Source organism: Sander lucioperca, chromosome 10 (assembly GCF_008315115.2).
Source record: "Sander lucioperca isolate FBNREF2018 chromosome 10, SLUC_FBN_1.2, whole genome shotgun sequence".
Lineage (NCBI taxonomy): Eukaryota > Metazoa > Chordata > Actinopteri > Perciformes > Percidae > Sander > Sander lucioperca.
Genome location: NC_050182.1, coordinates 34021918 through 34046394, shown reverse-complemented (window position 1 = coordinate 34046394; position 24477 = coordinate 34021918). Strand labels below are relative to the sequence as shown.

The 24477-nt window shown below is 39.5% G+C and overlaps 1 protein-coding gene across 2 annotated transcripts in view; it reads left to right on the top strand.

Annotated features, from left to right (window-relative positions):
• The window catches only part of LOC116035265 (CUB and sushi domain-containing protein 3-like), a 269787-nt gene that overhangs the window by 90409 nt on the left and 154901 nt on the right, over positions 1–24477 (top strand). For both annotated transcript variants that reach the window (XM_031278268.2, XM_031278267.2), the window contains exons 19-27: positions 1850–1966; positions 9588–9803; positions 11192–11380; positions 11976–12145; positions 13401–13557; positions 15535–15726; positions 18023–18149; positions 19817–20019; positions 23693–23884. In XM_031278268.2, the coding sequence (XP_031134128.1) occupies positions 1850–1966; positions 9588–9803; positions 11192–11380; positions 11976–12145; positions 13401–13557; positions 15535–15726; positions 18023–18149; positions 19817–20019; positions 23693–23884 (1563 nt within the window). The remainder of the gene's footprint in view (positions 1–1849; positions 1967–9587; positions 9804–11191; positions 11381–11975; positions 12146–13400; positions 13558–15534; positions 15727–18022; positions 18150–19816; positions 20020–23692; positions 23885–24477) is intronic.

Below are 24477 nucleotides of genomic sequence, written 5' to 3'. Positions count from 1 at the left end.
GCTTCCATTGCTGTATTTAGTCGTTACCTCTTGCCTTGTTTGCAAGTGGTAACGAACGACACAAGCGTAAGTGACTATGGGTCGCCTACAGCAGGTCTGACTAACCAAACATACGGTTGTCTAAATGCTTTTTATTCAACAAATAGACCCAGTCCATGTTTTGAACAACTTACTTGGGGTGTTTATAAATCATGTAATACTGAAGACAGAGTATGCTCAAAGCAGTTTAGATATCTCACATAATTGTTTGTACGGTTTTGCTCTTTGTGCTTTTTAGAAGTGCACTGCAGGTCAATTGTAGCGATTATTGTTGCAGCGCACAAACCGTGAATGATGTCTCTTAGTCAGGGATCACTCAGTTGAAAAAATATAACGAATAAAATACATGCAACGGTTGGTAGTGACTACCATATCGTGTATATGATACAGTGCCGTGTTATTTCAGTCCAACAGTTGTCTTGAAAATGTATTTGATATCTTGAAGCATTTTCTTGCCTAGGTGTGTGCCAGACTGGTGCCAAATGCCTTGGCCCTCTGCCTATAGAGCCTCTGAAGTAGCTCATTTGCCAAGCTTACTCATCCACTTTTAATGACTTTATGTAATTTTGGCTCATTAATAAATTATTTAATATGATTTTGTTGGTGGGAAAGAATTCTGGCCTTGATGTGTTGTGCTTGCTGGAGGGCCCAAGGGTGGAAGGAGAGAGGATAAGAGTGGGGTGGGTGTGTGCAGCTGTGGAGCCTCAGGCATCTCGGCGATCCTCAAAACAACATCTGACATTCATTAGTTTGAAAATATGTACATGCACAAGAGTTCTACTTCTAATATTTGTCAACGATTGCTGTTTTGAAGAAGGCATCCGGGCATTTGTTTGTAACACCACTCTTTGGGCATTCGGGACACACACACACTCACACTCACACACACACTCACACACACACACACACACACACACACACACACACACACACACACACACACACACTCTAAGACAGAAGAAAACAAAGCATGTCAATTTTCATCAATGCTGTATTTAAAAAGCAGTTCCCTGTATGTGAAATTAGCTTTTAGTTGAAACACAATGACGGCATGAGAAACGGTGCAGGTTTCAACAATATCCAATTAGACCAGTTAACCTTCAGTCGGATCAAGCATTAACCTTCCGGTCCTCAGCAGCCAATGAGGGTTGAGATTAACTCATTAACTTCCTTTGATGAGGTAAGAAGCTTTCTGGCAGTAAATTCAATAGTCAACATGCATAAGAGTCATATTACTGAGGTGCCGATGAGTGTTGCTGCTTTAGACAACACTCCCTATCACCTCAACTGTTACTACTCTACTCGGTGGGTTGTAACTGGATTATCCTCCCAACCTGACTGAAAAGTAGTTGGAACGCATCACTGGGCTGATTGTTTCTATTTGGAAGACATTCAAAATCACTTTGAGGTCACAATCATAACAAAGCCTGATGCTCTAATCAGTTTAATATGTTTGTGTCAGTTCTTGTGAATTGTGAATACATTCAATGGATTATCATGTTTTCTGACAATGTCTTTCAGTTTAAGATACCATAGCAGCAGAGAAAATATGGATGGATAGCTGAATTAATGAAACATTATTGTCCTGGCAGTAGGGCAAGTTTGGAGAGAGAGGGAGGGAAAAAAAAACATTGTGTTGGCAGAATTACATGTACTCATAAAAATAGCAGGACAGGATGTGATATGACTTAAATGCATTATTCATTTAAATTGCTCCTCAGTCTTCAGGTGAAGGATGTAATGGTTCATTTACAATTTTCTTCTTTTTCCAGCAACAGTTATCGTTCATTCTCTTCCCTTTTTTATTCAGCATCATGCGGTGGGGACATCAGGGGACCTGGAGGCATCATCTTATCACCTGGCTTCCCGGAGCTGTATCCTAACTCCCTGAACTGTACATGGACTGTGGAAGTCAGTCATGGAAAAGGTAGGAAAACCCCATTAATTACCGCCGCCAAGGACGTTAGGTTTTTGGCTTAGTTTGTATGTGAGCAGGATTTCCTTATTTTCTTAAAGTGGCCATATTATGCTCATTTTCAGGTTCATAATTGTATTTTGAAGTTGTACCAGAATAGGTTTACATGGTTTAATTTTCAGAAAACACCATATTTTTGTTGTACTGCACAATGCTGCAGCTCCTCTTTTCATCCTGTGTGTTCAGGTCTCTGTTTTAGCTACAGAGTGAGACATCTCACTTCTGTACCATCTTTGTTGGGAGTTGCACATGCGCAATAGCTAGGTAAGGATCACATCAGCTAGCTAGCTGTTTCTCTAACTTCAGTCAGTACAAGGCAGGATTAGCCGGGAGACTTCTTCTAAGAGGGTGCACTTCCAACTTTGCGTAGAATACCTGCAGAACAGGGACATGTAAGTAGTTCTTTTGTAGATTATGGTGAACTTGTGTGTGTTGTAGCAGTGTTTTACCATTGAGAACGAGGGGGCTAACCTCGTTCTCGGCTAGTGACGTAGAAAACCCTGCAGATTTTGAACAGTTCACCCGGAGACTGAAGGCAGGATACATTCAGAAACCCGTATCTCACTCAAAACAGCATGGATGTTTTTTTTTTCCAAGTTTGTATGCGTGTGGAAGCAACAGAGACACAAAATAACACCCCAAATCCCAGAAAAAGTGATTTTTTTCATAATATGGGCACTTTAAAACTTGGTGAAAGGGTGTAGTTTGGGCCAAGGAAAAACCCATTACATTTTGGAGTAGATCCGAGTCACGGCACGCAAAATATTTTTCACTTTCGTTTACATTGCAAGATAGGGCATTTGTGCTGCATTCATGTGGTGTCAGGATAATCGGAAAAATTTGTTCATGACTGGGAACATTAACATTGTGAGATAGGGCATGCATTGGCGGAGGTCTGCACTCTTCGAGTGCCCGTCTAGCTTAAAATAATATAATACATCTTCATCATATAAGTATAAATACAATGCATACTAAAATACTTTTTTGTTTTGGTCTTATGCCTCATACTGTAGAGTTTAGGAACTCTTAAACTATAGATATGCTAATTTAAGAAATTATTTAATTTTGTACATGCATAAGTGATTCACATACTACACCTCATGAACAGCATGTTCATTTTTATAGTCTTTACCACACTGACATTCAATAGTCCTAACAATGGCCAAATTATAAAACTATAAATTAAAACAGCACCCGCTCAACAGATTCCAAGAACATTACAGGGATTTATTAACATGGATTTATGATTATTAAGTGAGAAGTGACTTAAAGATAATTTAAAGGCACTGACTTTTTCATTTTTGGCAACTGTCCAGAATATGCAGAGTGATAATATTACACTCTGAGGTCTTCACTCGTCGAATATTTAAGTGTCATTACTTTTTTTTCTTAAAGTGTGTCTAGTATCAGAGAATTCAGTTTAATTTGTATGTAGGTATTCTTTATCAGCAGTCTTCCACTTATTATAAGTTTATTTGAGTCAATTTTGTACAGTATGCTGCTTTATACATTTTTCAGTCTGCTTTCGTGCAACCAAGTCAAGGCTAAATTCATCCAGGATAACTGGATGAATATCCCGGCTTAATCCCTATTCTTCGTTTTGTGCAATAGAATCACCTTTGACGGTTGAAGTCTCACAAGACCTATCAGCAATCCCTCTACATCTAGCATTTTTTAACTTCTGCCTCTAAGGCTTCCAATTTGTGTTTAACCCCTCTCGCCGATTCTGTTTCTTTCCATATAAGGCAAGATTAATGTAATTACTGTACACATAGATATACATATGTGACCCACTAGGCTCAATATGGTACACATATGGTCTTATCTACAGTATCTATGTATTTAATACAAAGCATGTAATGAGGAGGTACGGACATCACTTTATCTCGCAATAACAAATTAAAACTGCACTGTATTCTTTTTTTTTCTGTCCATCTTTTTAGTGATTGTAACAATAAGCTCACATACGTTCTCCTATCAACAGCATTATCCTTTTCATTTCTTACACGGGTTCTTAAACATTCAACAATAACAGGAGGTTGCACCAACAACTAAAAACCAATAACAACTCGAAATGATCAAAATTTCCAACTAATTGACTAATTTTAATACAATTAGACTCCGGGCCTAATATGGTGTAAGTTATTTAAAATGCCAAATGAATTTAGTGTGGGGCAATTAGCAGTCCAACCCCATATAAACACATATAGGAAAAATTGAAACGTACTGGTACAATACTTGCACCAGTACCTGGGCGTAAGGTTAGGGTGTTAACAAAAACAATACTAATGCCATTGTACTACAGTCTATGTCCTACATAATATGTATTTTCTTTAGATGGTTTTCATTATATTTATGTCTTAGGTTTTTCATCTGCACTACCTGAAAGAGGTGAAAATGTATCTTATCATAGAACTGAGGGGTATTGCACAAAAGTAGAATTTATAAATCCAGGATAATCGATAAAGTGAGGCTTGACCTAGTCTAATCAGTGCATCCTGGCTTGGTGCGTACAACGGCCAAGTCAGGCTGAGGAGGTGTCGTAACTGTGTTCAGTGTTTTATGTTTCTGCAGAACAGGAACCTGCTGGAAACCAGTTTTTAAACTGAGTCAGGCCCGTTTATATTGTAACTTAATGTTACTTTTAACATTCCTGTATAATAAATGAAATGAAATGACTAGGTCGAGCCAGACGGAAGTAATTTGGAGAGATACACGTTCACGGCTTTCCTTAACATAACGTGAGGTCGATAACAGATTTATTAATGCTAAAATGGAGAATATGCATTGTGCATACTTTAACCAGAGTGAGCAGCAACTTCTTATGGAAGTATGATAACGTGAAACACACTTTTTGTAAAAAAGAAACACGGACGCTGTAATGAAACAGCGAAAGAAAGCGAGCGTGGCAGACCATCGCGGTCGGACTGAATGCGTAAGCAGCCTAAAAATATACATTTACTGACCACTGCTCTGAAATGAAACCGTAAAAATCATACCATTCAAGGAGTTAAGCCAATTATTTGCACAAATGATCAGTTGTACTCTTTGTCTTAAAAATGAGCAGAATATAGCCTAATGTTACTCAGGAAATTCACCCTGATAATCAATTACAACCACTAATCTACAATGCTGGAATATGATGCATATTTTTTTTACATATTCCTTCTTTGTATATTATATGCTTTGCTTACTTGTAGGCCTGTATATGGAGATAGAAAAGAGACACTGAAGAAGTTGGACTCTGAAATCATAAACTATAAAGATAATTAAGTTATAAATTCAATGCACAAACTGTAAACATGACTGTAACAGTGTATTCAACTGTTATTTCCTCCCAGCAAAATATAAGGTCAAAAACCATTGAGGTGTCCTCTCCCTGTTGTGAACACAAATTTAGTGCTAAGAATGCCAAATAAAATGCACATGGAAGAGGAACATACATGATCCATTATTAGAACCACTAACACACATATAGCACTTTATATATTGCCCTTCATCACTCACTTTATTTAAAACACATTTGCAACTTTACCAGCCTTTTCTAATTATCTCAACAACTGCCATAATATACATTTTTCAAACTTCTAACAACAATATGAACAGCAGTTTTCAAACAGCAATATAACCGTAACAATGACTGTCACATGAATAGTTATACAAATAATGGTCACAACTTTAAATAATAACACCTGTTGTATTTCAATGCAGGCAAATAAAAATAAGGTAAAACCACTGCTGAGTGAACAGAGAAGGCCCCAGGATTAATAAATCCTGGCTGTTAGCCTGGTCAGGAGCAGGCTAGCTGCACAGAATAAATCTCCAAGGTAACTTAGGTGCCTCTGCTTTTGTGCAACCAAGTCAAGGCTAAATTATATCCCGGCTTAATCCCTTATCTTCGTTTTGTGCAATACCCCTCAGATTTTCTTTGTGATTTTTTTTTTTTTTTTTTTTTATCCTGTGGTTACTGACTGGAAGACAAATTGATTTTAATGTATAGTAGGTATGTAACTATTCCACTCCGTAATTATCAACATCCCGTACCAACTATATTAAAGCAGCCATATTATGCTCATTTTCAGGTTCATAATTGTATTTTAAGGTTGTACCAGAATAGGTTTACATGGTTTAATTTTCAAAAAACACCATATTTGTGTTGTACTGCACCGCTCTCTCTCACTGCTGCAGATCCTCTTTTCACCTGGTCTCTGTTTTAGCTACAGAGTGAGACCTCTTTTCTTCTTCTTCTTCTGTACTATCTTTGATTGCACTGCACATGCCCAGTAGCTCAGATGTAGATCATGTCAGCTAGCTAGCTCCATAGACAGTAAAAGAAAGGCTGTTTCTACAACTTTGCTCAGTTACAAGGCAGGATTAGCTGGGAGACTTCTAAATGAGGGCGCACATGTAAGTAGTTCTTTTGTAGATTATGGTGAACTTGTGTGTGTTGTAGCAGTGCTTTGCTATTGAGAACGAGGTAGCATGCTAGCGTTAGCATGCTAGCGTTAGCATGCTAACGCTACGAGCTAATGGTTGCGGTTAGCCTGCTCGTTTCGGCTTGTGACGTCACAAGCCGTGCCGATTTTGAACAGCTCACCCAGAGACTGAAGGCAGGACACATTCAGAAACCGTATCTCACTATAAACAGCATGGGTGGATTTTTTTCAAAGTTTGTATGTGTGTGGAAGCACCAGAGACACAACATAACACCCCAAATCCCAGAAAAAGTGATTTTTTCATAATATGGGCACTTTAAAAAATTTGCGATGTCCCCTCACAGGAATGGCTCTTGATTAATTGACAATTTGGCTTGACTCTCTGTAATATAATTGGTATTTTACAGATCATTCTTTGTCAAGTGAGCCAAACATTGTGGAGGACATATTTGAGTCATATTTCAACAGATTTACTAGATAGCATTAAAATGGCAGTGCTTATTCTGCTGAAAAGCAGCCAACTGGTCATCATGGATGAAGAGAGGTAGAAGCAGGTGTACAGACCTGGGGTCTCATTTATAAAAATGTGCGTAGGATCATTACTAAAAGTGTATGTATGGCCAAAAGCCCAAAATGGCATATGCCAAAAAAAATTCAGATTTATAAAACCGTGCGTACGCACATCTGTAAGCATTGTTCCCTTTATAAATCACAGATTACCCACAAGTTTGCGTACGTGAATCAGCCTCTTATGCTGCCATGTACACGCCCATTTTTAACCATAAATAGTCAATGCAAAGCACCTCATGAATGCTGATCCGTATGTTAATGACCCTGGCAGTTGTTCTTTCGTTATGCCGAGTCATGACGACTGGCGGGGAAAAAGCAAAAAACTTCTCAGACTTTGGGAATTGCTGCAAAATAAATTATAATTTCGGCCTGTTCTCGCACAGTGTAGGGAAACCTGATGTATAGACTACCTATATTAATAATACCGTCCAAAACGGCAGGCATTACGGCACTCAGGGACAGCTTCGACATACCAGACCTATATGATAAGATTTAACAGAACTACTGTATATATTATATCCAAACAAGCCTTAGTGATAAAGTTGAAGATTATATATAATATTTATATAAAACACTTAGCTGTCTGTCATTTCCCTCTGGAAACAGCCGGTTGCCCCCAGAGTGGCGAGGACCTGTATTTGGACCGGGATGACACGGTTCCGGCGCGTTGCCCTCTCTACTGGACCCAATTCAGTACACAGATCCAAGAGCACAGCTTTAGAGAATTTAAATCGGCATATTAGCCAGTCATCGTCATGGTCCCTGAAGTCTCTTTTTCTCCTGATTCTTCCATTGGCGGAGTCCTCCTGCAGGGCCAGCAGTGCCATCATGCAGCATTACGCACGGGGGTCACCGCAGTATTTATGTTTACAACAATTTGTGATTAACACCTTGCCAAAATCACAGCATCAACTAGTGGTATCCCCCACCCCAAGATACAATTTGAAGATGAAAGTCTAATAGGCGCAAACACGTTTCTTCATGCAGGTTTTGTCACAAACAGTATTAAAGTTCGGACCGATAACGAGGACATTAAGTGTAACGATTGTGCGAGAGAAACATTCTCCCGTCAAGTTTTTTTTTTTTATAAATCACAACCTTTGCGTGGAAAGTGGGTTTTGCACATTTTCAGCCCCCGTTTTGAGACCCCTGGATCTTGGTTTTCAACCTAAATGTTAAATAATAGTTTGTTGATATAAAATTTTGAATCCTTTTGACCAGCCTTAACACAATTTCTAGATTGTCTTTGCTACTGCCAGTAGCAGATGTTCTATTATCGATTGTTCTGTCCTCTTATGTAAATCTGTATCATTGGCCAAGTTTCACAAGATGGGCAGATGCCAAAGTGTGAGAAATACTGGCAAATAGAGGTGTCGAGATCGTCCCACGAGACTTCTCTTTGAGGTAAAAATTGTCTCATGAAATAAGTCACAAGTGCAGAGCAGCTGCCCGTAGACGAGTCGGACCTGGTTGGCCTTATAATACATCTGGCTTTGATAATGAGTCTGGCTTGGACCTCTAAATTAGCATAGAAGATCCCCTGCCTGTTCTCCAAAGTTGACTCTGAGTTCACTTTTGCAGAGTGGTAAAGGAGTTGCAGTTGTAAAACGCTGCCGGTAAAACCCAGCGTTAGAACGTCTCACTCGCGCCCGACACACACACACGGACTGCAGCGTGCAGTTCAGTGTGTCGCTGACTCGCGCAGATTGCTCTCTTTCTTTTTTTAAATGTGTCGGAAGCAGAAAGCAAAACCTAACTTTACTTTTAATGATATTAAACAAAGAGAAATGTTCTCCCCTTGTCTTAAAATGGTCATAAATCAATACAAGAGCAGCCTACTTCCTTGTTTACTGCTGCAATGAAACGCCTGGTTACGTTGTAACCTTGGTTCTCTGAGTAAAGACTATTTTTCTCGTCTCGTTCTCGTGAACCCAATCTCGTGTCTCCTCTTGTGAGCTGCGTGTCTCGTCACACCCCTACTGACTAATGTTCATGTACTGGTGGAAAGACCATGATTCTTCATTAACATAGTTTTAATCTGTGAAATTTTTACATTTTTAACTTCTCTATTCACTTTTTATTATTCATTTAAAATTCACATTTTAATCGTTTTGTGTCTCTTTTTAAATGTAATATTTTCCTTTTTTCCTTTTTAATTTTAGTATTATAATTTTAAGATTAATTTTAGTATGCTCATTCCTAGTGCTGCTGTAAGGATTAATAAAGCATCTATTATTAAATGAGTGAAAAGTGCGTTGTGTAGGTGGATGTTTCAGCAAGATAAACCCAAATGAATACAACTGAATTTTTAATCATGATAATGATATTTGTAATTATAGCTAAAATGTAAATTGAATAATAGTCACATTTAGTTTGAGGTTATTGTGTGTATTCTGTGCCCTACAATGTAAACTGCTAATCCATAATCTTAACCTTACAGGTCAGTATGGACACAAAAACATTTCAAATTTATGCATTACATATATTGTATTCAAAGCTTTTTCTAAGATATTCTTCGTATTTTCCTGAAAACCTCTAACACTAGGCTTTCTTATTTCTCCTCCAAGGTGTCCAATTCACTTTTTACTCCTTCCACCTGGAGGATCATCATGACTACCTTCTGATAACAGAAAACGGCAGCTTCGCCCAGCCGCTGGCTCGACTCACCGGCTCAGAGAGGCCTTCACCAGTTAATGCAGGCCTGTATGGGAACTTCAAGGCCCAGCTACGCTTCATTTCTGACTTCTCTATATCGCTGCAGGGATTCAACATCTCCTTCTCGGGTATGAAGGCATATGAGGGTTCTGTCTGTAGGAGGCAAGGAGGGGGCAGTATTGGTAGGTGTGTAGACAGGATGGGAAGGGAAAACTTTAAAACAGGAAGGAAGATAAATTGAGTGGAGAAGTGAGGATGTGGTGGGTGGAGTTGTTAACTAGAAAGGATAGAAAGCAGAAGTGAAAGACACGGTGACAGACAGACAGAAAGAGAGAGAGCGACAGCTTGTTCAATGATGAGATCAAAAGCGCTAAGCCTCTCTAAAGTGTGCATAAAGTAACACGTGAGGAGTAATGTGTTGGTCAGATCGGGAGCGGACTTAAGGTAGACCATGCCTCAGGCTGCGCTGATCAGAGGAGGATAATTAAGAGACGAGGTCACGCAGGTAGATGCTGTCTGACCGTGATGGGAATGATCATCAAAGCATGCCATGTGGGTCGTATCCTCAGGACTGAGGAGATGGAGGGGAAGGGGGGGGGGGGGGGGTTACAGAAATAACGGGCCCCCCATGCAGAGACCAAGGAATGGAGAACTAGAGAGATGGAGATGAGGGAGGGAGGGATACAGGGTGAGAAAAGAGATGAGACAGATGGTGATGCTGAGTGAGCAGTGTTGATGGAGAGAGTGGAGAGAGAGTGAAGGAGAGAATGAGAGAGATGTATAGTGAGTAGAAAAAGGGAGAGAGAGGGTCTGCTTCATGAGCGTTCTGGCTAAATGTTTGCCTGCTGTTCACTGAAGTGAAGCATAACTTATGCAGCCATCAATATTCATGAAATTTTGTTTGAGTGTGTGTATGTCCATGCATGCTCTGTAATTAGCATCTAAAGATTTCCTGATTAGAAGGCCTTTTTTAACTTTTTATAACCTTTGATGAAAATTTGCCAATGCTGTCAGGCCACATCCTACAGTAGGATGCTGCTGTAACATTTTGTTGAAATCAATAGTCGTACATAGCTCTGCATACTGCCAAATACAGTCCGTGAAAGCAATGCTGCTGGGAGGAAGACCTTATTCTTCTTATGCAGCCTGAGTTGCATCTACATCTCAACAGCCTATGGATAATAATATTGCATGCAGGGTGGCCTAAATTTTGAAGAGCCCATCCTTCATCCAGACATCCAGGGTTCAAGCTTTTGGCATGTATCCCAACCTGATGAAGTGTCCTTGAGTAAGACTGTTAATCCCCACGAGCTACGATATTGCTTGGTTTGGCTGAACATGCACTAAGTTTCATTGAAGGGAGCAAGAGAACAGACAGTTTTTTCCTTGGGGTTTATTATCAGTGACAAGTATAAATAACAAATCATTCTAAGTGGAGTACTAATAATATAGTTTTGTGGGTAAAAAGGCATTTTTATCTGTTGCAACTGATTTCTTTTGGCTATCTTGTTTCCAGAGTACGATCTAGAACCCTGTCAGGACCCTGGAACGCCTCAGTTTGGCTGGCACACGGGCTCCAGGTTTGGCATTGGTGACTCACTGGCATTCTACTGCAACACAGGATATCGTCTACAGGGGGCGAGGGAGATTGGGTGCTTGGGAGGTGGCCGTCGCATGTGGAGTGCCCCTCTGCCAAGGTGTGTGGGTACGTGGTCAGCTGCTTTTTATTCCGTTTTCTTTCCTGTTTGTGTTTTGCACAATTTGCTCTGTGAGCCAATGTCATGTTTTAAATAAACTTTTTATTAGACATTAGATAACTCAGTGGAATTGGATTTACAAAGTAGACTACAATTTAAAGCTCAGACCTGTAATTAATACTGATGTGAGCTGCTACTGTAGGTTAAAACTATCCTTGGAGATCTCTTTTCCACTGAAGGGTGCTCCACTTACATTACTTGCAAATGTCAAGGTCAGACTCCAGAGATCCAGTCGTTTCTTATCAGAGGCATTGTGTGTGTTGTGTTTAAACTAGTTCCATCACACCCTGTGTTGGAGCACCTAACATGTTTTTGTACAATCTTGTTTCTGACACACCCGTTTAGCCCTGTGTTGGAAAAGGACCGCTATGATAACATTAATTTTACATGATAATAGTGCATGTAAACAAATAGCAAAAATATTCATGTAGGGCTTGTAGTGACTTCTTTTCATTGGTAATGCGTTTTAAAGTAGACATGCTCTTGTTTTAAAGGAAAACAAATTAATTATTATTGTCTGTGTTTTTAAAAAAAAACTTGCAGCGGAGTGTGGATCAACAGTGTCCAACAATGAGGGAGTTCTTTTATCACCAAACTATCCAATGAACTATGACAACAGCCACGAATGTGTGTACAGCATTCAGGTTCAAACAGGCAAAGGCATCAACATCACTGCCAGCACCTTTCAACTTGCACAAGGTGACATCATCAAGGTAAAGACACAATAATGTTGCTTTGTTGACAGAAAATAGATAACCAACAAATAAACACAGGGCTTCGGTTAAGAACTAGATCAAATCAATTAGTGTCATAGTTTAATTAATGTTTATGTATATGAGGCAGGTCCTGGTGCTCTTTTTATTATGCACAACATGGGAAACCAGAAAAAGGGATTTTGTGCAAAGTACCAGACAGAATGCAGAATAGTTTTGCCTTGGAAGTCAGAGCAAAGGTCAAATGGCGGCAGCAGCATCATCCCTTTGGGAAGGAAGGGATTCATTTATTTGCTCAAAGGCATTTTAACAGTTTTGGTAAGCACCACAAATATGATGCAAATGACTATGTAGTCCCCACTTCACAGCTGGAATGCACTCTTTTTGGGATGCAGATGTCTTGTCTAATGCTCCAATTAACATGGCATTGTAGCCTGCTATCAGTGTTTCTAGTAATGGGTTTGCGTAGACAGTAATCTCTTGTACTTAGTCATTTCGTGAACATCTGAAATGTGAAAAGACATGCTTAGAGAGCTGATTGACGTGAAGAAAGAGAAAAACAAAACAAGACAGAGAGGGCCCCACTAGTATTTCAAAGGAGGAGCCCAGAGCTTTGTATTTTTATTTCATAGATATAAATCAGAAAACATTAGATATACTGATGGATATTCGTAGGAATTTAAATGGGTGCTTCTTCAACAAATAATTTCCATTAGGCACATGGATCAAAAAAGATCTGTGATGGAAAAAACAACAAATAAAGCTAAAAAAATGCTATTATATTCAACAAAAATCCACACAACATATAAAAACAATGTGGGTACCTTACTCTTTGCTTAGAGAATGTGCTGCTTTTAAACTCTCATTTTTAGTTGTAATATAACATTTAGACGATAATTGGTGTTTACTCAGGACATTTGGTGAAATAAATAGCATAGAGTAAAAAAGAACAAATTATTCCTTCAAACCTTTAAAACAGTCTTTTTCTCTCCAGGTGCACAGTATCAAATCAATGGGAAGAATTATGGTCACTCTGCTCTAATTTTCACATCTCATTTAGGACATTGGTTTTGCAATAGATAGAGAATATAAAACAGATGGTATACAGTACTAATTGCTTCTTTTTAATTGTGGCTCTCTTTCTTCAGTATTAATATTTAATTCTTAATATTTTCATTCTACTTTATTGTGGGTGTTTCATACTCCATGAGCAGCAAAGCTCCCCATCATGTTCTTTTTCTGTGTCTCTGATCAGGTGTATGATGGAAAAGACGGTGCAGCCCCACTCCTTGGCACATACACAGGCACGTCGATGCAAGGTCTGTCTCTTACCAGCACCTCCAACTATCTGTGGCTTGAATTTTACTCTGACCAGGAGGCGACAGCAGCGGGGTTCCGGCTCATATACCACAGTAAGTCACATTTCATTTCCTGGGGGAGGAGGGCCTTTTTTCCAATTGGGTGAATTTAGCATCACTTCAGGAGCCAGGCATCTCAAGCAGCAGAATTTAAAAAAAAAAAAAAAAAAAAATGTAATTGACCCTTACCCTGATTCACGGTGTCTTTCACTGTCAGGGTATCTATTAAACACAGCATGCTGTTTCTGCGCCATTCCTGCAGGAAAAATAGCTTTCTTCTTTCCATCCTTTCTCTTCCTCTGCCTCTCTCTATGTGAATCCCTTTTCCATGTTTTCCTTTGCTCTCCTCCCCTGTAATTGGTGTCCATGCCTGCCTGACTATACCTTGTTAAAACAGGTGAATTATTGTTGGCATTGTTTGAAATCAGTGTGTTTGTGTGTGCTTTAGCAATGTGTATATGCACGCACTATGTGCCTCATACAGTATGCGTGTGCGTATTGAAAGTTTGGGTCATTGCTGTAAGTGGGCCAGTAATAGATGGGTTTTGTTTCTCCCCCTAATTGGCTTGCTGACTGTGTATTGTTGCTAACCGTTTCTAATTTATTACTGTGGTGAGAGAATGTTTTGGTGACACTGCATTTTGCAGTCCAATTTAAAGTGTTTTTGTGTTTCACCTGCAATTGAGCTTTAAAATCGTTTCCTCTACTAGTGGGTTTTCTTAGGTAGAATTCAACATAGTTAGTCAGAAAGGCAGCAGGCCAAGTGCTTTTTTGAATGAACAGTATGAAAGCAAATACGTTTTTAGCTAGCTTGCAGCTACTAGACCCACACTGGCAATTTTCAGTCTGTGATAATTTCACCAAATGTGGTACAAACAGTTATACTCCAGTTTAAATACATCCATTTTTACAATAGAGTGCAGTTCGGCATTACTCGTGGTTTTGGTTTAGCAACCTGACAGGCCTGCAAAAATAATAATAAAATATACATTAATCAGGGATGTGGAGTCATTTAGAAAAACTAAATAAATTGCCATCAGCGTCTAAATGCTACTACAACTTGTTTAGAAGAAATGGCGGTTTAATTACGAGGCACCTTTTGAGTTACCCAATTAGCCATAATTAAGTATAATTAGATTTCATTTCAGAATTTCCCATAGATGTGCACACGGTAAATGACATAATGTAAACATTTTTCCATCTGAAAGTGGTCTTTTCAACCAGAATGAATAGCCTTATTAACTTGGAGAGGTTTGACTTATGTATGAACAGCACAAGGGCAAGGAGAAGGTGTGATATGGGCGGCTTAAATCTTGTCTGAACATGAAATCTGATCATGTTTTCATGACTCTTCTACCAAAAGTGTGGAGGTAATTTTCTAAATGTGAGCAGTCACTGCTGGAGATTTACACTGGGCATGACACTTGTAATACTACCATAACATCTGGCATGGACCTCGCTGTGAGAGGAGACCATAAATCAGCACTGCTGGGTTTATGTGCGGCCACTGTTGCTGCATAGCAGAGCACTTGCGTTTAGTACCTGAAAGAGAGAAATACATATAACGACCATGGTCAAGATCAAACATGGTGAGCTAAAGAGTTATTGCAACATTTTCTTCTTCGTAACTTGTTGATTTTCTTTTATTTGTTCTACCCCAAAGTGTTACGAGTGGATAGGCTGTTTCTCAATTGTTGGTAAATGCCCACACACAATTGAACATTTAATTGTGAACATCTAATTGTGCTCTCTGTCCAAAAGGAATCTTTACTGCCAAGTAATATAAGGGGCTGTAAGCCCAGCCCTAAACTGGAAAGTAATTCTCAAAGCTCAATCAATGCCTCTTTACAAAACAGATAAATATGACATTGGTTCACAGAATGGCTGCTCTCCAGTGTACTTGGTTTTAAATGCTGACAAGCAGTTCTGTGTTTATATGTGTTCATGGTCTTCATGTTATGTCATTCTTCAACTCATATTCTTCTCCACCCTTTTCTCCTTTTCCTGTGCCTTTCAATCTTACTCGTCCAGGCTTTGAGCTATCCCACTGCGATGACCCAGGTGTGCCACAGTTTGGGTTCAAAGTCAGTGACCAGGGTCACTTTGCTGGAAGTGCCATCACGTTCGGCTGCGACCAAGGTTACACCCTGCACGGCAGTGGCATACTCCAGTGCATGACTGGGGAGAGAAGGGCATGGGACAACCACATGCCGTCATGTATAGGTAATCCTTTCTGCCTATGTCTGTATGCTGTCTTTGTCTAACATTTTGGTCCCTTTCTCTGTCCATCTCTCTCTTTCTCTCTCCTTCTGTAATACCTTATATTATTATTTAGGCCAGGCACACTGTCAATATTGCTCAGCTAGGTGTTAATCCTAAGGAGTCCCAACATGATTTCTAGTTAATTGAACTTTGTTGAGAGAAAATACGCTGGTTGTCATTTTGAAAGAGAATCTAAACAGCGCTGATGTTTAATTGTGAATCAGTGATCTCTCTGTATTCTGTATGCAGAAATGGCTGTATAGAGTCATTAAGAACACAATAGTGACGCAATCTGAATTGCTATTGAACCTTTACTGTGATGCTCTGACTGTTTAATTGATGAGCTGCGTTATTTAAATGTTTTAATCCACCAGCCATTGATCAGCATTTTTCTAAAAGTAAAGGCATAATTATCAGAGTATTCATATCCGATTGAGTCATGGACATGATGTACAATCTTGGCTGTATTTTCATATTCATAACATGCTGAGAAAGAGAGACAGAGAAATGATAAAGCTATTACCTGCATGCTGCTAGAGTCTGGAAGGTGTTGTGAGGCAGTGTCTGTTTCTCGATGTCTAGCAGTGATGGATTGGGGTAAAAAATGATTTATAAATTCCTGACGTGTGCAGAATTGCACTTTAAATGCCACCGTGTCCTGATGCCTTTTTCAATGAAACGTGTATTTGTTCCTTTTTCGGTGAAAGGACTTCAGCCTGGCATTGTGGCATGTTCAATACCATCATAAAAAAGAACTAAATCAGTCAATTGATTAACTGTTTAACAGTGCTGGATCACTAAATGGTCAATATTAATAGTAAGCTTTGTATCTGTGAGCTGAATGTGAAATGAGATCTCGAGCCATTTCTCCAGGGCCACATCCTGGCTCCATATCCGTCAAGGACTTTTACATTTGCCCAGTGTTATGATACTGATTATAGCCTACCACTGTTGCAGTCTAATGCAATTTTCCTATTAATGAAGTGCCCTTTGTTCTGTAATATAGATAGCAAGACGATAACCAGGGGAAGAGACAACATAGATTGGATAAGATATTCCTTCCCGTCATTAACATTTGTAGCAGTGTCCTCTCTGCAGCGCAAGGCCCAGCCTATATATTCTCTTTTTATTTATATAGGCTTTTTAAAGTTAATTAATGGCATCATTAGGAGGCATACTTAGAGACAAAACAAGTTTTGAATCTGCCACTATTCTGCCCTGGCAGGAAGTCCTTGTTGCAGTCCCATTTCCTGTTAGAATAAGAAAATTGTTATTTTTGACTTTTTTTTTTTGTAAATTTTATTTATGCAGATTTTTATCTATACAGGCGCACATAATACAAACAAAAAAAAGACAGAAAACCAGACAATTAAAAAAAAAAACAAAAAAAAAAAACAACACAGCCAGCACTTACTCATTATATAGAAAAGGAAAAGTATAAATATACATGTCGATTCACTGAACAGATGTCCCAGAAAGTCCACTCACACAGATTGAGTCAAGGTGGCCTGAGCCAGAGGGGAGTGGCAAAGTCTCAGTATGGATAACTAACGAAAGTTAAAAAAATAAAAAATACAAAAACAGTGCTGTGCATTTAGGTCCCAGTTTGTGGTCTATCCTTCCTGATGTATTCTATGAAAGGGCCCCAAATCATGTTGAACTTATCTCGAGAGTTAGACATAGAAAACCGAATTTCTTCAAGGTGTAAACAGGAAACCATATCGTATAGCCAAGCAAGGAGGGGAAGCTGACTTCCACTCCTTTAGGATAACCCGTTTTGCAATGGTCATACCAAACATGAGGGCTTGTTGTAAAGCGGATGGAAGAGCCAAAGAACCGTTGGAACAGCCCAGTATCACTAAGAGACAGTCAGGAACCAGTTGTCTATTATAAACAGCACTGTAGAAACTGAAAATGTCAACCCAGAACCTTGAGAGCTTAGAGCAGGACCAGAAAAGATGCCCAAGAGTTCCATCAGCTAATTTGCATTTATCACAAGTGGGGGAGACAGCAGGAAAAATTTTGTTCAGTCTAGTCTTAGAAAATTGTCATTTTTTAGCAGAACTGTTGCTCATTAGTCCTAATTGTATACTCTGAGCTTCAGTGAGCTTGGACTCTGACAGCATTTCTTCTGTATTTGGTTTCAACATACTATATGACCATTTGATTGTGTGTATGTGTCTCCATTTCCTCTTGTGAGAGTTTCCATTTTTGGGGGTTTCATGTATTTTGTGTTCATTTGTATTTGTGCATGCAGCGGAGTGTGGAGGGAGTTTCAAGGGTGAGTCTACAGGGCGTATCCTCTCCCCTGGGTATCCTTTCCCCTACGACAACAACCTGAGGTGCACCTGGACAATTCAGGTCAACTCTGGCAACATTGTCAGGTAACTCCAGTTGCTAATAACATGGTCATATAATAATAATAAATACAAATGTTTGCTATTGGCTTTGTATAACTAAGCCATCCATACTTTTTAGAAAAAAACATAATATAGAATACTTTATTTAAAGCAACACCAAAGATTCTTTTGTACCTTAAAATAATGTTTCCAAAATCGTTTCAGTGGTTCATCAACTCGTAAACGTCGGTGGTGAACGGCACTTCTGCATTCGGTTTGCGGCCCTCTATCGGCTATAACCGCACTATGCAAGTTTGCCAGATCGGGTAGCGGATCTGTAGTTCGAATGAGACATAATGAGACATTACGACAGCGGTAATGGACAATTCCACTTCCAACCTGTAGGGGGACCGAAGAGGAAAAGTGCTTTGGTGTTGCTTTAAAGGCCTTGAACACCCACACAGGTGTTTATAGTTAATGTGGCTAATTGGACATTTTCCAGGACTGTGTGGGTGTGGTTAGACTGAGTGATTGACAGCTTCCTGAGTCCACTGTTAGTGTTGTTGCACCTGTTAGGGCGGGACAAATGACACCTTTTCATCCTTACTGGTAGAAAGGATTTGTGAACTAATGAGTTCCCATTAAAGCTCCGGCCCACCTTCAACCTGAAAAGAGTCTAATCAGCCAGAATAGCTGTAAAAACCTGAGGCTTTAAGATGCACAATAATTTCTCAAAATATGCTAATTGCATTGAGCGTCATTACTCATGAAATATGGTGAGGAAAAAAACTATATAAAATTGGGCCTTCAATTTTTTGTTTTATAAAGAAACTAATATATTAGGAATAAGTTTAAATCAACAAAGGCACAGTGGGAGACTCATTCTTACATAAGACTGCAGTTGATACACAAGGAAATTGCCTAGAAGTTAAGTGATGAGTTGATTTAAATACATCTTAAATAAACTGATTAAATGAACTAAACTGACTTTAAAAGACTAAAAGATTGTTATGAGATGTTGCAAAGTTCAGTTAAGATTTTAAACATGAACAATTCTCCTCTAAAGCGAGATATCCTCAAGAGAACCAGCCTGCAGCAGATCCATTAACAATGATTGGGACAGGGACTTTGTAGACACTGACAGCACCCAGGGGGATTTTCCCGGGACATGGAAGCATTATTTTTTTGGTTGAGAGCTCCTAGTATTACTGTGGAATAAAACCCATTTGGGCTTAGAGGTCGAAGTAAACATGGTATGATTTCATAAAGTTAGCCACACATTCTTTGTCAGAACAGCTGCTTCAGGCCATCTCTTGATGAGATCCCAGATAAGTTTGTGCACTCCTATTTCTAACTTTGGCAGAAATTGATTGATGATACCAAAACTAATACCCAAACTGGAATACCCAAAAGCATGGGGACACAGTTTATAGATAGATCTCGCTTTTGAACTCAACTTAATCTTTCAGCAAGTTCAGCAACCATTTTGCTTGCCTTCTCGAGAACATTTGTTTTTGTTGTATTTGAAATGCAACATTGTGCAAGTGAATACATGCATCATTAATTCAACTAAACATGAGTGAGTATAATGCCATATAAGCTGAATTCATCTCTGATCATTTGTTAAATGCAAAGACTTGACTTAAACGGACAAAATTTAACTTAGGCCAAACTAAGCCAAAGTAACAAAATCTTGTGTTCACCTCTTCCAGTCTCCAGTTTCTTGCATTTGACACTGAGGCGTCCCACGACATCCTTAAGGTGTGGGACGGGCCTCCCGAGAACGAGATGGCTCTGAAGGAGGTTAGCGGCTCACTGCTGCCTGAGGGGATCCACTCCACTCTCAACATCGTCACCATACAGTTCGAGACTGACTTTTATATCACCAAGTCTGGCTTTGCTATCGACTTCTCCAGTGAGTATTTCCTTTTGAGTAGTTGATGTACTGTAGATGTTTACTGTTATTTGTTTGCTTTTGGTGAGAGTCTCTCTGAGGAGTTGAAGAACATCAGGTATTTTACTTGGCATATATGTAGGTACATATACAGGTACGTGAAAGTTGTATACTGCCTGACCTGAGAATGTGTCATTATTCTTAACATTTCTGTTTTCTAACTGTCTCTTAATATGGCACGGAGTGTGTCTGTTTATACAGACATATTAAAGGTGCAGTAGGGGATGCTACGCAAAGATTGTTGTTTGAACTCAACTGCCAAACAAATACAATTGATTTTGAAGCAGTATGTCCCAAAATGATTTCAAATTATCAAACTGAATTATGGTGCAGCTTTTAATTTGAACATGTCCTCATGCCACGTGGATCTCTCAATATTTTATGTAATCGTTAACTATGTCTTGATGAGCAGTGAAAGTCCCAGGTATTTCCCTGTTCACTCCTGGCAGACTACTAATGTGGTCTACATGTTCTACTGATGAACAGTTTCAAAGCCAAGCACACAAGTACAGCAGTTCAACACCTCATGTATGCTATGTGTGATGGGTTTGTATTTTCTTCATTTTCTTTAGTACACAGGCATGGCAGCATAATGTGAAAATCAGTTACACTACAGGGGATTAACTGCACACGTTTAAAGCTGTAATCAATTCTGGAGATGCATACTGCACTTAAATACCTGGTTTGCCTAAGGCTATTGGTTTTCATAACCAAAAACCTTTTTGTGTTAAGTGAACTTCTGCATACCTTCTTCAGTGGGTGACAGTGTCTTGTGGATGGTAGCCAGGACAATTTTGAGGATATCAGTGTATTTTCAGGTTGTTGTACAATAAGAAGAAACCGTTTTTGCGGTTGAATTCATTATTTAAGCCATAATTCTGAAGATGTTACACTTACAGTCATTGTCTATGTATAATTGAGGTTAAGTGTCTCTTTTTAACAACTAGTACAATGACTGTTCAGAACAGGGTTATTGCTTGGTTTTCTGTATTATTTTTCTCACAACTTTATCTTAACATAAGCGCAATTCAATCAGGCTTGGCTGCGGCTCATCAAGAGATTCGGCCTGTCTCCTTTTTTTCGTCAAGCTGTCACACATCCAGGTAGCGATGTGGCCCAGGCGGGGAAAGCAGGGAGCCCGGGAAGCCGCTACAGCGTGCAGAATGGCCAGTTAAATGTGCGCAACTGCCGGCAACAAAACACTTTGCTGGAGAGCCCAAGAGCCTGGGGTTTCATCTAACATGTGTTTGTGTACGAGTAATTTCATCATTTGCATGTAGCGTAGATGGCAATCAGTTTTTGGCGGATGATCACTTTTTGGCACGACACTGGTAGCACACTGCGAAGACATGTTTGGTAGCAGAGCCGGTGAACCGCAATCAATGAGCCGTCTAGAGATGTAGCAACTCCCTGCCCCCGCTGCTGTACTGTGCATGCGGGAGACACACATAAACCCCGTTTTCTGAGCTGAGTGATCAGATCACAAGTGGACAGCTCTAAGTGCAGGTGAAAACTCTCTCAGGACGAATTGAGATTGGATTGCAAAAAACACATTTGGAGGTGGTTTGAGCTGCATGTGTACACATTCTAATAGTAGTGAAACGGGAATGTGTCTTGTGTCCACATTAAAGACCACCTACTCAATTGTAAACGGAACTACGTACTCATTCAAAGTATTTCTCATGTCTCAGAAACCACTGAGACTGAATCGTGTGTTTTGGATGTAATTGTCATATACTTTTAGTGATGTGACAGTGTTTTTGTTGCATGCTGCCTGCTCCTATATCCCTGGCTGTCTCGAGCTCTCTGCAACGCTGTTGGCTTGGATTTAACGTTATTTTTAGTTTCATAAAATGTCCCCAAATTCACCAATATGTAGGACATTAATAAAAAACTTCCTGTTATTATGTCGTCTCCTTCTGTTAATTATTAATTTTGCATTACCAGAGCTACACCGCTGTCTGGAGTTGACAGTGAAATGAGTGGTGAAAGCAGCAGCTGTGAAACAGTTTCATTTCCTATAAGTTCTTCACAATAAAAGTCCCCTGTTATTTTGGTAATTAAATGCTTTTGTTATGAAGCAGCAAAATCAGGAAATGTTGGGTCTTCATCAGCAGTAACATAACACGACTCCTAGCAAACATGAAACGTAAAATAAAGCAGGTATAATATAAACTAAACTTAAAACCACAGAGAGCCGAACAGAAACTTTTTTTTTTTTTTTACTGACGGTCCTGCCACCCGTCAGTAGATCACATTAATATAGGCTGCAGTCTATGGTCGGCAAGCAGACAGACTGTGGGCAGCACTTTTTCATTTTTCACTTGATTTATGTGAAAATAACAACTGACATTATAAACACACACAACCAGCCTATTATGCAAACGAAAATGATGTACGTGTTTATTTGCATATAGAGCTGGGAAGTGAGATCTGATCATAAATGGTCACTGAGGACGCATTTGGAGACACATTCTACAGACAGGTGAAAACACATGCACCTAGCGCTGTCCACTTGTGATCCGATCACTTAAGACAGATGTTAAAATCCGGTCAGAACAGCCTAATACACACACGCACAGAGGTTTCTCGGTTTATAGTTAGATGTAAACTATTATGATCACTTGTTTCACAGTTGTTAAACTTATTGACTGAGTTTTTTGCACTTACATTTTGAAAACACTTTGTATTGTGTATGTCACCTATTAATCAAATTATATACAATATCACCTAGGGCTGCCACCTCTTAGTCGATTAGTCGACTAATCGGTCATTTTGGTCTTAGTCGACTAAGATTTCTTTAGTTGATGAGTCATTTTTTATGCTTATTCATGCTTAATTACTCATTTCCAAGAAACTTATGAGCACATCTCTGGTAAGCACAAGATTTAAAGTGGTGCTTTTGCAGGATTAATTGTGGAGAAAGTCAGTTTTACAGATGGTTCATTAACTACATTTATATTGTGCTTTTCTAGTCTTAACCACCTCTCAAAGAGCACAGCTCTGTCGATTACATCAACTAATCGAATAATCGACAAAATCATATAATTGTTAGTCGACTAAGAATTTCTTTAGTCGAGGACAGCCCTAATATCACCATTACCTTTTAAATCTGTTTTTGTATTTGTTTAACATTCTTTACTTGTGTACTTCTTGTGATGTATTTTAGTATATATTTCTAGATGCATTTGTATTTTAGAAAGAAAAAGCAACAACACCACCAGACTGCAATATACTTAACTCTGTTAAGTCTCTCAATAAAGTCTGTCAAGATGGGGATATTTGAAGAATCCATCAGATTTTACTAGATCTATCTCAGAGCTCTGGGTTCCACAGCTGCGGTTTAGGGAAACAGATTAGAAAAACACAGCAGGATTTTGACTGATATCAGTCAGTAATCTGCTCTGTGGTTTAACTCTGTTTGAGCTACAGTATCAGCTTGACAGCTGTCTACCCTATGATATGAAATTCCGTGTGTGTGTGTGTGTGTGTGTGTGTGTGTGTGTGTGTGTGTGTGTGTGTGTGTGTGTGTGTGTGTGTGTGTGTTCTCTCGTGCACTCATTGATTCCCTATACTTTGCATGTACATGTGCGCTCATGTAGCGGTGTGTCACATGTTTGTGTTTTCCCTTCAGGTTCGCTTGCGACAGCTTGCAGAGATCCAGGTATTCCCATGAATGGCAGTCGCAACGGGGAAGGGCGGGAGCCCGATGACTCGGTGACCTTCTCCTGTGATCCGGGATATGAATTGCAGGGGGAGAGTAGAATCACCTGCATCCAAGTGGAAAATAGATACTACTGGCAACCCAGCCCTCCAAGCTGCATCGGTGAGGGGGGGTAGGATAGTGTGAGTTAGAGAGAGAAGGAGACAGATAGAGGTATGGATTGAAGGAAGAGAAGCAGGGTAGGGTAGGGGATCAGAGTAAAAGAGAGATGGTGAAAGGAAGAAGGAGCAAGGGCATTTTTCTATGAACTGGCTATAGCATGGACTATAATTATCTCACTGATGTCTTAAGAATATGTGCAGGATAAACAAGCCTCTTCAGATATGTTTGAGTCGTTGCCAACTCTTATGTGGACAAATTCACTTCTGTAGCCAGTCAAAGACGGAGTACTCTACGGTCTCCCAACACATTGTGTTATTAGAGCTTAACAGCTAATTACTTAAATATGCAATTAGAAATGATTACACTGAGTAGGTCCAAAGAAACCTAGGTGTTGCTGCCAACAGGTCTAGCTGAAGTTTATTTCCTGGCCAGGAAAGAGCTCGGCATTTGTAAGTTTCATTATGCAATTATAAGATCACACAACTCAGCATAATGCAGTGGCACCAGAAGCACGTCTGTATGAGTGAAAACTTGATGTAAATGTCAGCTTTCCTTTTAACAACTTCAGTGTTACCACACCAAAAGAGCAAAAT